Here is a 12,870-nt window from a genome sequence, read left to right on the forward strand (position 1 = left end):
TCTCGTGTAAGGTATACTTAAGGCATACATATTTCTTTTTACTGACCTTTGAAGTGTGTAAAATTTTAAAAAAAAATCATAGTATTCAGATTCAAAATGAAGAAACTTTTGTCAAATTGTCTAATGTTTCTCAATAGCTGGCCTAAATATTTTGTTACAGTTCTTTCTACTTCACTGAAAAATTAGAGAATTTGCTTGTAGATTTCACAAGGGCAAGTGCCACCTCTTAATTTTATAAGTTCTGTGGGTTTCAGTGGATTTTTTTTTAATTTTACTTATTTGCCATAAAAAGTCTATGGCTTCTATCTTTGTTTCTACTTAAGTTTACATTAAATGTATGTACACCGAAATTGAGGTTCACTTCACAGAGCCTGCAGGTTCACCATTGGCAAGATGGTGAAATTTAAAAATTTGATCTTAATGCTGTAGCAACTTCAGTGGAAAGGAAAGAAGCAGAAAAGTGAAGACTCCTGGGATGCAGAACAGAGCTTCAACTCTGAGCATTCATTTTTTGACCTCAGAGTTTATTTTATTTTCTAGAGATCTCTGTTCCCAGAGCACTAGAGGAAAGAAGAGCACACAGGCTAAAATGATGAGAACTGGAGTTTACAGAAAGATTAGAGTAAGCATACAGTAAGGTCAGAAGAGAGGTTTAGTTGACACTATACTCAATTGACAATGAAGATACATTGACCCTGGCCACTGAAAGGGCATAGAGTAAAAACTAGTCTAAAATGATATTTGTGTTCAGAAATATTTGCAAGAATTACCATTTCCCTAAGCACTTTACAAAACACTTTACAAGTCGGTTTTACACTTTACACAGCGGTTGACAATTCAAACAAAACATAATTTCAATAATAGGAACACACTAAGCTAAAAATGCTATTAGAAAAAAAGACAATTTAACTCTTTCATCATCGTCTTTACACCACTGACGTTCAGTATTTTCCCGTATTCCCTAAATAGACATTACAACAGTGTATTGTATCTTTGTTGCAAAAAATCTTCCTGTACACAGACCTGCCTAATTCAAAATGCTGCTTTAATGACCATTACTCCAGCTATTCAATTTCTTATGACGCTACAACCTTCATACCTTAAAAGCCGAGGGTTAAAGGCATAAAAGCAAAAGCAATGCATTTCAAACTTCACAGCAGAGTTTCACAATTTATTTCAAATCAGGTTACCTCAGAACTGTCAGAAGAAAAAGAGCTCTCCTGTTCCCCTGTTCTCAAGCATTTGTCTACCCTTCCTCTGTCTACCTGCCCAGCATAGTGTCTTTTATGTGAGACAATGAATTTCAGAGAGTAATTATTTTTTTGCTGCGTTAGTTTTAACTAACTAGCTAGCTGTGTTCCCTCCAGGAAAGCAGCCAGCACGCTTGTAGCTGGAGGGCATGAACAGTACAGTCTTACCCAGCTGAAACTAACAGCCGTTGTCACCGTAACTACAAAGTAAGTAATTAATTTTTTCACTTCAGACATCACCAAGATCCACTGTAAAAGACAAGCTAAGCTACCAGTGACAACCAAATGACAGCTATTATCTTTAAAAGGCCTGAAGTATTCTTCTTCTACAATGATCCCCCAAATTTCAAGTGATCACTGGCAGAACACTAAAGGATGAAATGACTCAAAAAACTCATTTTGCAAAAAAAAAAAAAAAAAAAAAAAAATCCTCTTAGGCTGCTCTTTGACTCCTTTTAAGGTTTCTGGTCTTTTAAGAATAAAAACAACCCTTATTCAAATTAAACATGAAAATAAGCAAAGAGCACTAAGATATATTCCAGCTATGAATAAAGGAGAAGTGGCAGCAAGTGTTTCTCGACAGAGTAAAAGACAATCTTGGGAGCAATATAAATATGCAAATGACTTTCAGAGGTGACTCCATGACAAGATTTCAACAATTTTGCTGCTGAAAAGAATTTCTCGTTAGGAATGATACAAGTTAACAGAGAGAGGGAATAGCTCCAACATCTAGAGCTAGTAATGACACTAATCAGATGAAGTGATACAGTCTTAACAAAATGTAGGTCCTTGAGGATGGTGTAACTGATGCAAACATTACACTCCTCAAGGCACGGCAGGGCTCCAGTGATTGTATTAAAACTCCAGACTTGTAAACAGTGGCAACTACTTGGAAGGACACAGCAGCAAATAGACTTTCTTCTCTAGCATAGAAATATCTATGTTCTCTGAAAAAGACCAATTAATATGTACCGCAACGAGTAAGGACTTCTACATCCGAGTACTTTTTTACAATGCTTTTGTATTCGTAACAATTTTTAATGACTATTTTGGCCTGTTTTAGTCATGTATACCACAAACTTATAATTGTTCTTCTGAGAAGCACTTTTGAAAGCATTAGTTATTTCTGAATCAACTATTTCTAACACTTCCAGATTTTTATCATGTTAGGACCATGGTGCTTACTAAATGCAACACCTAACAATTCTTAAAATGGTTCTTGGAATGTAAGATGTAAAAAGCCAAACTAGTTCAGACCAAACATCTATCCAGCCAGCATCCCATCTCCAGTAGAGGCCAGAAGATGATGCTAAGGGAACAAAAGAAATAGGACAAATATATTTAATAATCACTCTAAACATTCTTCCAGTCTCCATTTCCTCCTAAGAGGTTATCATGACCCTGTCTACGTACTAATTCCTCAAATTAATGTCTATTCTTAGCCCTGTCCAATGCTGCAAGCTGCTGCAACTCCAACAATCTTTGGCAAGAACTTCCCCATGTCTACGGTCTGTCACATGAACCAACACACCTTTCTTAAACTGTCAGCTTCTTTTTTTGATGATCCCAAACACTTTATGTTGGAAGCAATCATGAGCAGCCCAAACCCAAGCCACTCTTTTCACACTGGTTCTGATTTTGCAAATCTCAATCACCCTTTTTCCAGGCTGAAGAGTCCCACCCAGACCAGTCATTTCTCGTGCAGAAAATGACATGTGCCTTTGTTCTTCAAATCAGCCTTGTTGCCCTCCAAGCTTTCTGAGATGCAGGAACCAGCGTGGCACAGAGCAATTCAGGGTATAGGCAAATCATACAATTCATACAATGGAAGTAATATGCTCTGTTTCTGCTGTCTATGCCTGTTGTAACAAACCTTAATGTTTGATATGCCTGGCAGATGTCTTTAAGTATCACCAAGCATTGAGCTAGCATGCTTACCTGATAATAGAGCTCCCAAGCAGTAACAGCACAGAGGCCATCACTTCATGGTTAATTTAGGACTGGTTTTCACCCACATGCATAATTTTCATCTGCACTACATTTAATCAGTCATTTTATTCCTCAGACATTGCCACTGTCTTAGTTTGTCCTTAATCCTGCTGCAATTCCACCTCATCCTTACTAGTTCAAATAGTTTTGCAGCATCAGTGAGGTGTTCCTCTCTACTCTACTCTCTACTACTCTCCCGTAACAGTTATGAATAGATGGGATAGTACAGGTCCTACCTCAACACCATGATTTAGTCCTGATCTCTTGTTCTTATATTTTTAACCAATTAATTAACCATGCAGAAACTTTCTCTATTACCTCACCACTACTTACTTTCCCTGAAAGTCTTTGGAAAGAGATGCTGTAAAAAGACTTTATGAAACTTCACTAGAACATGGAAACCAGATCAACTTATTAACAGTCTTGCTTGACGACAGCTTCAAAAAAACATGAACAGTAAGGCAGAACTTCTCTCTGGGAAAACTCTCTTGATTCTTTGCAACCATATCATATTCACCAGGTGTGGCATGTCTTTAACTTCAGTTCTTACTAAGCTGCACAGTACCTGATGTTCAGCTTACATGTCTGTACTTCCTAAGCTCCCTGGAACATTATATCCCCCCCCCTTGATTTTAATTTGGTGAGTTAAAATCATCCACTCTCAGTAACGTGCTACTGCTTATTTTGTCTGTTTCTCCTACATCCTTGCCTGTGGACATTATAATTTCTGACATTCTGCTGCAGCTCACCCATAAAAAGGGGTTTAGAATGTGACTCTCTCCTCTTACCTTCACAGTAACAAACAACACAGCATTCATTTACCCACCAGCCTCCCACCCCCAGCCTGTAGCAGCCTTGTTGCTCGGTACTCCTTGCTATCCCTCATTCCCCCACAGTGCTTCATGCTCATGCAATGGAAAAATGCTATTTCGGTTTAATAGCATCTTGTGGAGCTTTGAGCAAAGGAATAAAACTCTCTCTTCCCTGCTCCTTTAGGCTTAATACTATCTGCTAAAGTTGATGATCCTTTTGCTTTCTTCATTTAGCTAAAATATCAGCTTTTTAAAGGATAGTAGTTCCTCTCCTTGGCCTTCCTTACTTCACTGTTCAGCTCTGCAGTCAATCTTCCTTTTAGCCATACTCAAGACTTTCTTAGATGTTAGCATATGCTGATACTGCACAGTGAACATTTATAATTCTCTACACCACTTGTATGGATGTAATTCTTTTAGACCCTTGTATCAGTTAGAGAGAGCAACAGCTTGCTGGACTGAATAAAGCTCAAGATCTATTACAGTCTTATATTAGGAAACTCCCAGTCTATCCAGATTATTACTATTATAAAATTCTGAATAATAACCATAGAGAAGAGGGCATTTTGACAGCTTATGTGAGCAGAGAGAATAAATAACAGATTGACATTATAACTAAACAAATTACAATGTAACAAATTTGACAAATAACAAAAAAGTAAAAAGTTAAAGCTGTGGCGTTAAATCTTTAAAATGTCAGGAAATCTTGCATCAGGCTGTCCTCTTACATTACAATAAATTTGTATTTTAAATAGCAGAAATCTAACCAATTTACAATAATACATATTGCAACCTTAAGCACACATATAAAGACTTAATAGCTATGCAAGCATAGAATCCTCAATGTTACACTAAAAATCATTCCCATAGTATATCCTTTTATTCTTAAGAATGCCTGATAGAAGATCTCTTCCCAGTATATTTAATAACTCTTTCAGCAACATTTGTCTTTCCATCTCTCCCAATTAGTTACTAGGCCTGCCTTAGAAGCAAAGAGGAAAACTAACGAGCTCCACCAAATTCCACATGCAAGTGTCACAGTTTATGTCACATATCAACACTTCCCTTAAAATAAAGAGTGTAAGTTCTGACATACAAATATTTGTTAAAACAAGTTACTCTTGTAGAAAAAAAAGCAGTGTATATACATAGTTGTATAAGTCCAAAACATATTTAAAGGACTAATACCTAAGATGCAATGTTGTTACATTATTCTCAAAAACTGTAAATCTGCTTGTGGTTTAATGTGTGCGCACCCCCCCGCCCCCTCCCATATCCTCTATGTGTTTACAGATACCTTCTGTCTCAAACTGGACAGTCATAGAATTACAAACTGCAAAAATGTACTACGGCAAATTGCTGTTAGAACACACAGAATGTGCCATCTGGAATACAAAAGAAGCAAATGGCAGAATATTGGCACTGCCTGTTTTAAAACAAGGAAGCCCTCAATAACTTGCCAATGTGTTTGAAAATACACTACAGCAGTCTGCATAGCATAGAGAATGGAACTGTTTGTTGCAGCATCAGATAATGCACTTACATAATCTTGTGAATTAGGAGTAGTAAAACGTAAAATTCCTACAGACTTTGTGAGACACTTGACCCAAATTACGTGTGTACAATAAGGAACATTTTTTCATCGTTTCAGGTAAATTTAGAAAGAGAGTATAGATTAAGCACGAGCAAATCTGTTATTTTCTGAAATGTTCTTAGAATAGGTCTTTCTTCAAATTATTCTTCGGATAACTTATTTTAAAATCATGTGTACGTACAGCAATATAGAGATAGCTGCACTTAACAAGAACAAATATTTTTTATAGAAAAAGGAAATATAGGTAAAGACAAATCTTTTTTTTTTCCATTTGGTAGACTGTTTAAGGATAAAACAATGTTGTGGGCAAGTGAGTCATGTTGGTTGTTGCAACTAAAACAATAAGCCAATAAATTCTAGTCTACGATAATCAGGTTAGAGTTACTGCAATTTGGTCCTGCAAACATACTGAAACATTGCAGTATCTCTTCTAGATTTACAGACCACATTCTGCTTTTGTTTCAGTAACTGAACTGAAGCTTTTCTCTCTCCCATTAATGAAAACAAAGCATATGTTATTCCCATTTTTAGACTAGGAAATTATTTCATTAAGACAGACTCATTTTCAATTCTATTCCCATTTCATAACATGCATCATAAGTAGAGCTTAGAAAATTTCAGTAAGATCCTGTTAAATGCATTCTTGTGACAAAAGAGACTTCTGCAAAAGATACTCCTGGTTCTAAGGAACATACACTGCATGCAAAAATTCAGTCAAAACATAATCAGTTAACAGTTGTCTTTGAAAAATTAATCTGAAAGATATAATTAACGTTGCAGTAAAACAAACAAGATCACACATTTTGCTTTTTTTAAGCATTAGCTTAACATGCTGGAAGATTATTGTTTTCTGTGGGAATTGTATCACCATCTCATTTTCTCCATCATTACTGCCAGGATGCCACAGCAAACCAGCTACATGCTTAAACAGCTGGGTTGGTTTGTTTGCACAGTAGCTCATTTCAGCTCTCTTTAAATGTTAATAAATAAAAGCTGAAAAAGCAGTAAGAACCTATTTTAGCCTCCAAGGCACTATAGGTTTTCTTAATATCAAATCTCTCTTTAACTTTCTGGCAAGTTTCAGTTAAGGACATGATTACTATTTCCTCTTCAGAAACACCTAGTATTTTAAGTAACTTTTATATAACCAATGAAAAATCTGATCAAATTTGAGGTGTACATGGCAAATGAAGAAAATGATGCTAATAATGATAACCCTTCTCGAACTGAAAACAAATAGAGCTCATCTTCCTGGCATTACAGAACAAACTTCCACTAACACATTCTTCAAGGCACCACTTAAAATACTGATCCGCATTTAAGATCATTTCACAATGTAATTAGGCCCCACCAAAATTGAAAGCTGCAGTAACTTTAAGCCACAGCCATACCCGTGTGCATGCACTCATGTGAAAGTATCGCACACACTAAATTGCACTGAGGCCGTGACAACATGCAACTTAGTAATGTGCAATATCTCCACCAGAGCAAGCAGAATGGGAGCTTCAGGGAAGAAGGGTATGGTGCATTCAGGAAGAGAACAGCATGCTGCTCAGGGAAAGGAAAATGGTTCAGGCAAAGGTGTGCATGCTACTACTTTGGAGACCTGTGAATTGGAGAATTACTGATTCATCCATTCAGGGGGAAAACAAACAAACAAAAAATCCAGGCAAGAGCACCACCTCTCTGTTTCAGGGTAAAGGACTTAATTTTTGTACTTGTGCAGTTACATAGATGACTTCTGAACTAACTTCATTTTATAGAACCTTTCCGAACAAAACAAATCTCACACTGATACGTGCAGTTAATGATTTCCTCCCAACTCTCAAAACACCACCTTATTAACATAATTTTATTTACAATGAAAAATGTCACTAACTAGTATTGACAACTAAAAATTATCTAGATACAGTAAACTGGTCCAAATGGTCCTCACATTTCTAAAGCTAGACATCTTCCAAAAACTGAAAGCACCGCTGAAAGAATTCCTGCAGCTCAACCTACTCTGGCATAACCCTTCTGCCACAGCCATCAGTCTTCTCCCTATTCCCTTTTCTCCATTGGTTCCTGTACATGACTTTTAGCAGTTTCATTGAAAGAAAATAATCTATTTAGTATATTCATAGGCTACTAAACACCACTGCTAGTCAAGGAAGACTCTTGCACAGTACCTTCAGAATTCAGCATATCTTTGTGCTAATATCCACTTACAGAAAACAGGAAAAAAGAAAAATTTTAAAAAGAAAAAAAGAGGCCAAAAGACCAGGAGGGATAAAAGGCAAAGGGCAAATGATTATCGAGAAGAAGAAACAGTAATGAAGTGTGGCCACACCAAGAAAGTTGAAACTGGAGTAACAAAGATATAAGATTGATTGCAAACCAAAGATAAAAGAGAAACAGATAAACTAGCTGAGCATGAAAGACCAAAACTATTAGAGAACAGAAGCTTTTTTTTGCTGCTGAGGCAACAGCAGTGTTCAGAATTTATTACCTTTTTCATAAATTTTTATTTCTCACTTCATTTGTAGGCAACAGCACACAAAACTCCAGTATCTAATTTGACATTGTGAATTTTGAGTTACTTGCTTTACGTGAAGTAGCATGACTACTTCACTCTTCTGTCAGAAAACCCTGTGTTCACACATGCCTTTGGAAATGATCTTCCTGTCATCACGCAAATATTGACCTGCCCTCTCCCCCTGCAGATCACAGGAAGCAAAAAGCAATATAAAGCAACAAAGCACATACAAGTGCTTACTCTAAAATAACAGGAGCATTTTAATAATGAAAGTTGTTCAAAATTGGGAAAATTGATTTATGAACAGTTTACAAAACTGCATTTACTCTTAGCAAATCCCTGCTGGTTCCCACTACCCAATACATGTTGCTGGCACTTTGTCTCCCTTCTGACCTGGACGAAAATCAATCCAATCAAATGTCTGGAAAGCATCTCTCTACTCTGCCCTGGTAAGGTGTCATCTGGGATCTTGTGTCCAGTTCTGGGCTCCCCAGCTCAAGAGGGACAGAGAATTTCTAGAGCAAGTCCAGCACTGGGACATCAAGATGATCAAGGGCCTGGAGCAACTTTCTTATGCAGAAAGGCTGCAGGAACTGGGGCTATTCACTCTGAAGAAGAAGAGACTGAGGAAGGACCTTATTAATACTTTTTTTCTGTTCTATCCAGTGATAGGACCATGGGTAATGGAAAGAAGCTGGAACACAGAAAGTTCCATTTAAATGTAAGAAAAAACTATTTCACTGTGAGGGTGAGGGAGCCCTAGCACAGGCTGCCCAGGGAGGGTGTAGAGTCTCCTTCTCTGGAGGTCTTCAAAACCCACCTGGATGTGTTCCTGTGTGACCTGATCTAGGCAGACCTGCTTTAGCAGGGGGATTGGACTAGGTGATTTTTAGAGGCCCCTTCCAACCCCTACAGTTCTATGATTCTATTATTTTGTCCCATGGCTTGCAGCAAGTAACTCTTGGATTCCTTCCAACTCCTTTAAAACTCCTGCAGTGTCACTACAACTGCATCTTTTTTGTCTCCCACTACTCAAGTGCAAATTTAACATCTGAGGTATTATGACAGAAAGTCAGATTCAATACTTGGCTCAAAAGTGTATGGAAAGCTGTTCTTACCCCAGTGAAGCTCATAAATCAATCCATGTGAGTAGAGACCTGACACTGTCTTTGTACACTCATCAGTAAAGGAATTTAAAAAAAAAATTGTAAAATCTCTAGTTACTTGTATTATACACAACAAAAATCACAACATAGCTCTGATGAGAGAAGCTGCAATGGGAAAAGGTCTCGGTTTGATTAGGTGCTTGCTGGATAACAACTTCAAGTTAAGGATTTCTTTAGCTAAAGAAATCATTTGCTGATTGCCCTTCTCTCTTGGTCTTTCCCTCTCAAATAAATGGCAAAGGACACAAATGAAGAGACTTCTGTTATTGTATCCAAGTTGCCTAGTGATTTTTATGAACACATTTTAAAATTTTAAAAGAGCAATGAAAGCGACTGACAATAGTGAAGAAAGTATTTTGACATAATTTGGTCTACGAGCAAGAGATGTAACTACCTCTCCTGCCAGGAGGATCCCTGCCCTCTGGCCAGGACTCGTTAGATGCAGTCTTAGCTTTGTATATGTGTATGTTCTGCTGAAGAGTGATGGGAGCTGAGACATAGCTGGTGATTTTCAAGATTTATAACCTGATCATAACCTGAACCTTTGGTCAATTTGTGTGAGTATTTTGAGGTTGAATTCACATTGTCTCATGCTGTTGCAAAGTCCTCCCATCCTACTACCAAGCAGTAACATTCATTTTGCGTGCTTTTTAGACGCGAGGTGAATAAACTATTTTTAGGTTCCTTTACAACTCATCTTCAAAAACAAAATATAGCTGCTACTTTGTGACAAAAGAAACAGCTCACAGGGCATGCAAACTCATGGGAATTTGTTACTACACTCTTCATATCTATATACCGAATATCACAAGTATTCAGTGGGAAGCAAGCTGATCTAGAAGCATCATTATAAATCCTTAGGTACAACTGAACAAGAGTGTGGAACTTCTGAAAATCTCCGAAGATGCATTTCAAAGAATTTAAGTCCTGCATCAAGCACAGGCTACTCCAAACAAACATGAATCACTGACTCAGGGTACTTTAGTGAATGCACAGACTGAGTTTCCTTGTCTAAGAAAAGCAGCTTTACATTTCCCATTCTCCAGACACTGGCTTTTTCTCATCATACTTGCAGTTACTGATGCATGCTAGCTCTTTCCTACTAATTTTCCTGTGGCTTCTCTAACATTATTTTCTTTCTTTCCACCATTCTAAACTCTAATAAATATCTTGGGTCACCTGTTTCACAAACCTATAAACTTAAAATTGTACTTAATACCATCCTCTTCGAACAGTATCCAAGCTCAGGAAGCCATATTCTATTTTTTTACACTGTTCCCCTCTACCAAGGGCTAAAGAGTACAATTCACGAAAAAAAATTCAGTTTATAAATCAGTTCACGTTCTTCTGAAGAGACAGAACTGAGGTACTAACCACATTATCAATGAAAACTCAATAGCAGTCACTCAAGAGAAGGCTATTAACTTTTGGTAGAATTCCAGATTTCTTGCTTTCTACCTGGATTGTCCATTTCAAACAACTCCAGCAGCTGTTGTTGTTCCAGACTTTACACAGTGCTATGTGTAAAATTGTTCAAATATACCCAGAAATGGCATAATTCCAGTAACAGATAACAATGCTCACTTGTATAGTACACAACAATGGTAAACATTTGGCAGTGAGTTTGGAAAGCAGTTTTACTAGATCATGGGTCTGATGTGTATTCATGTTTTCTATGTATGGGGAAGATGGCACAGCAAAGAGTGGTGTATGAGACAATGGCTGCATAGAACTTAGCATGGAGTCTGTTGACTTTGCCCAGTTTATCAAGTTTTTTTCTTAATAAGTGAGTTATGACTTTTTTGACATCTTATTTAAAATCCATTTATAACATTACCAACATGTTAGTGTTTCAAGCTGCTAACTGGTGAAAGTTGACACTTTCAGTTCATCTGTGATGAATCAAATACATTACCACTTCAAAAATTGCTTTGTTGTGAAATCTCAGTGAACTGTATTTTAAAACACCAAAAAAAAAATCTCCTTAAGTTACTATAGTAGTTTAGAAGCAAAACATAAGAACGGTAACTAAGCATGAAGCACACTGTGGATGCAGTCTGCATTCAGTACAGTAGTGTTTTTGGTGGGATAAGGACAGCATTCCCCTGTTGCTCCCTTTGGTGCAATTTGGTTCACAGAAATCACGAATTAGACTTTTTCTCAAATGAAAGTGAACTTGAAGATGCACTCCAGAAGCCTATCTTATACACTTCAGCTGTAAGCTGCACATTGTCCCCAAGACTGCACTAAAAATAGTTCAAACTAAGTAACTCTGAAATGTGTACACCGCAGATGTCAGGTTCTCCATTTCAGCTGTTTTATTGTGTTAATGTGCTCCTACTCAGCTGCAGTAGCTGTTAATGTCAGCACAGCTGCAAACACAGCTGTATTAGGGATGTCACGTGTATCAGCTTTATAAAATACTAGCATTCACTACAGTACAGACCTCTGAAAATTTTTTTAGTCAAAACTAATCAAATTGCTCTTTTAACAATCAAGGGAGGAAAATCATCAATGCTAGGTTCTTGAAAATCTTTGAGGTTTGCGACTTGTCTTTGAAACATGAGCTGTTGCAATTGCTAAGTATTTGTAACTGGATATCATAAAAAAAGAATTTTCCAGAAAGGGTAAGAAATCAACAACGTACCTTATTGCTTCCTCCACAGATTGACCAACTATATTTGAGGAGGGACCTGGCTGAGACAAAGGTGTCAGGCTTATCACCCACTTTACTGGCTTGTAATACTCATCACTGGAGCTCAACAGGTAGAATAATGTGGTCAGAAAAATCACCTGCAGAACAAATTGGAGTTTTAAATTAAAATGCAATATTTTTTTCCAGACATACAGCATGCAACTATGCTTCAGAAATTGAACTTCATTTGAAAGGCAAAAAATACTATTCCACAAGCTTGGATTTAAAGAAACACACAGAGTCAGAAGAATCATTTTCTCCTCTTCTCCACAAAGGACTTAACAGTTTCTCATGGTTTAAAACCAATCAGCAACTAAGCACCACACAGCCGCTCACTCATCCCCACTGGGAGAGAGAGGAGAATCAGGGATGAAAAGGAAAAAACCAACCAACCTCCTCAACAAAAAACAAATAACAAAACTGTGGGTTGAGATAAGAACAGCATAAAAACTAAAATAAAAATGGTAACAATAAAATATAACAACAATAATAGTAATGAAAAGGAAAATAACTTCTTTAAAAAAAAAAAAGTAACAAACCCCAAATGAAACCAAGCGCTGCACAATGCAGTTGCTCATCACCTGCTGGCCGATGCCCAAGCAGCAATCAGCACCCCTGGCTGACTGCCCTCAATTTATATAATTGGCATGACGTGCTATGGTATAGAATAGCCTTTTGGCTAACTGGGGTCAGCACTCCTTGCCATACTCACTTCCCAGCTTCTTGTGCTCACCTCCTCATTGTCAGAGCACAAGAAACTGAAAAATCCTTCACTTAGGATAAGTGCTACTTAGCAACAACTAAAACATCCATGTGTTAGTAACTTTATTCTCACACCGAATCTAA

The 12,870-nt window shown here is 37.3% G+C and overlaps 1 protein-coding gene across 1 annotated transcript in view; it reads right to left on the reverse strand.

The window, feature by feature from the left end:
- The window catches only part of TMEM245 (transmembrane protein 245), an 89,305-nt gene that overhangs the window by 16,632 nt on the left and 59,803 nt on the right, over positions 1–12,870 (reverse strand). The window contains exon 13 of the mRNA XM_061995605.1: positions 11,977–12,122. Within this exon, the coding sequence (XP_061851589.1) occupies positions 11,977–12,122 (146 nt within the window). The remainder of the gene's footprint in view (positions 1–11,976; positions 12,123–12,870) is intronic.

The sequence above is a fragment of the Colius striatus genome, chromosome 4, assembly GCF_028858725.1.
Source record: "Colius striatus isolate bColStr4 chromosome 4, bColStr4.1.hap1, whole genome shotgun sequence".
NCBI lineage: Eukaryota > Metazoa > Chordata > Aves > Coliiformes > Coliidae > Colius > Colius striatus.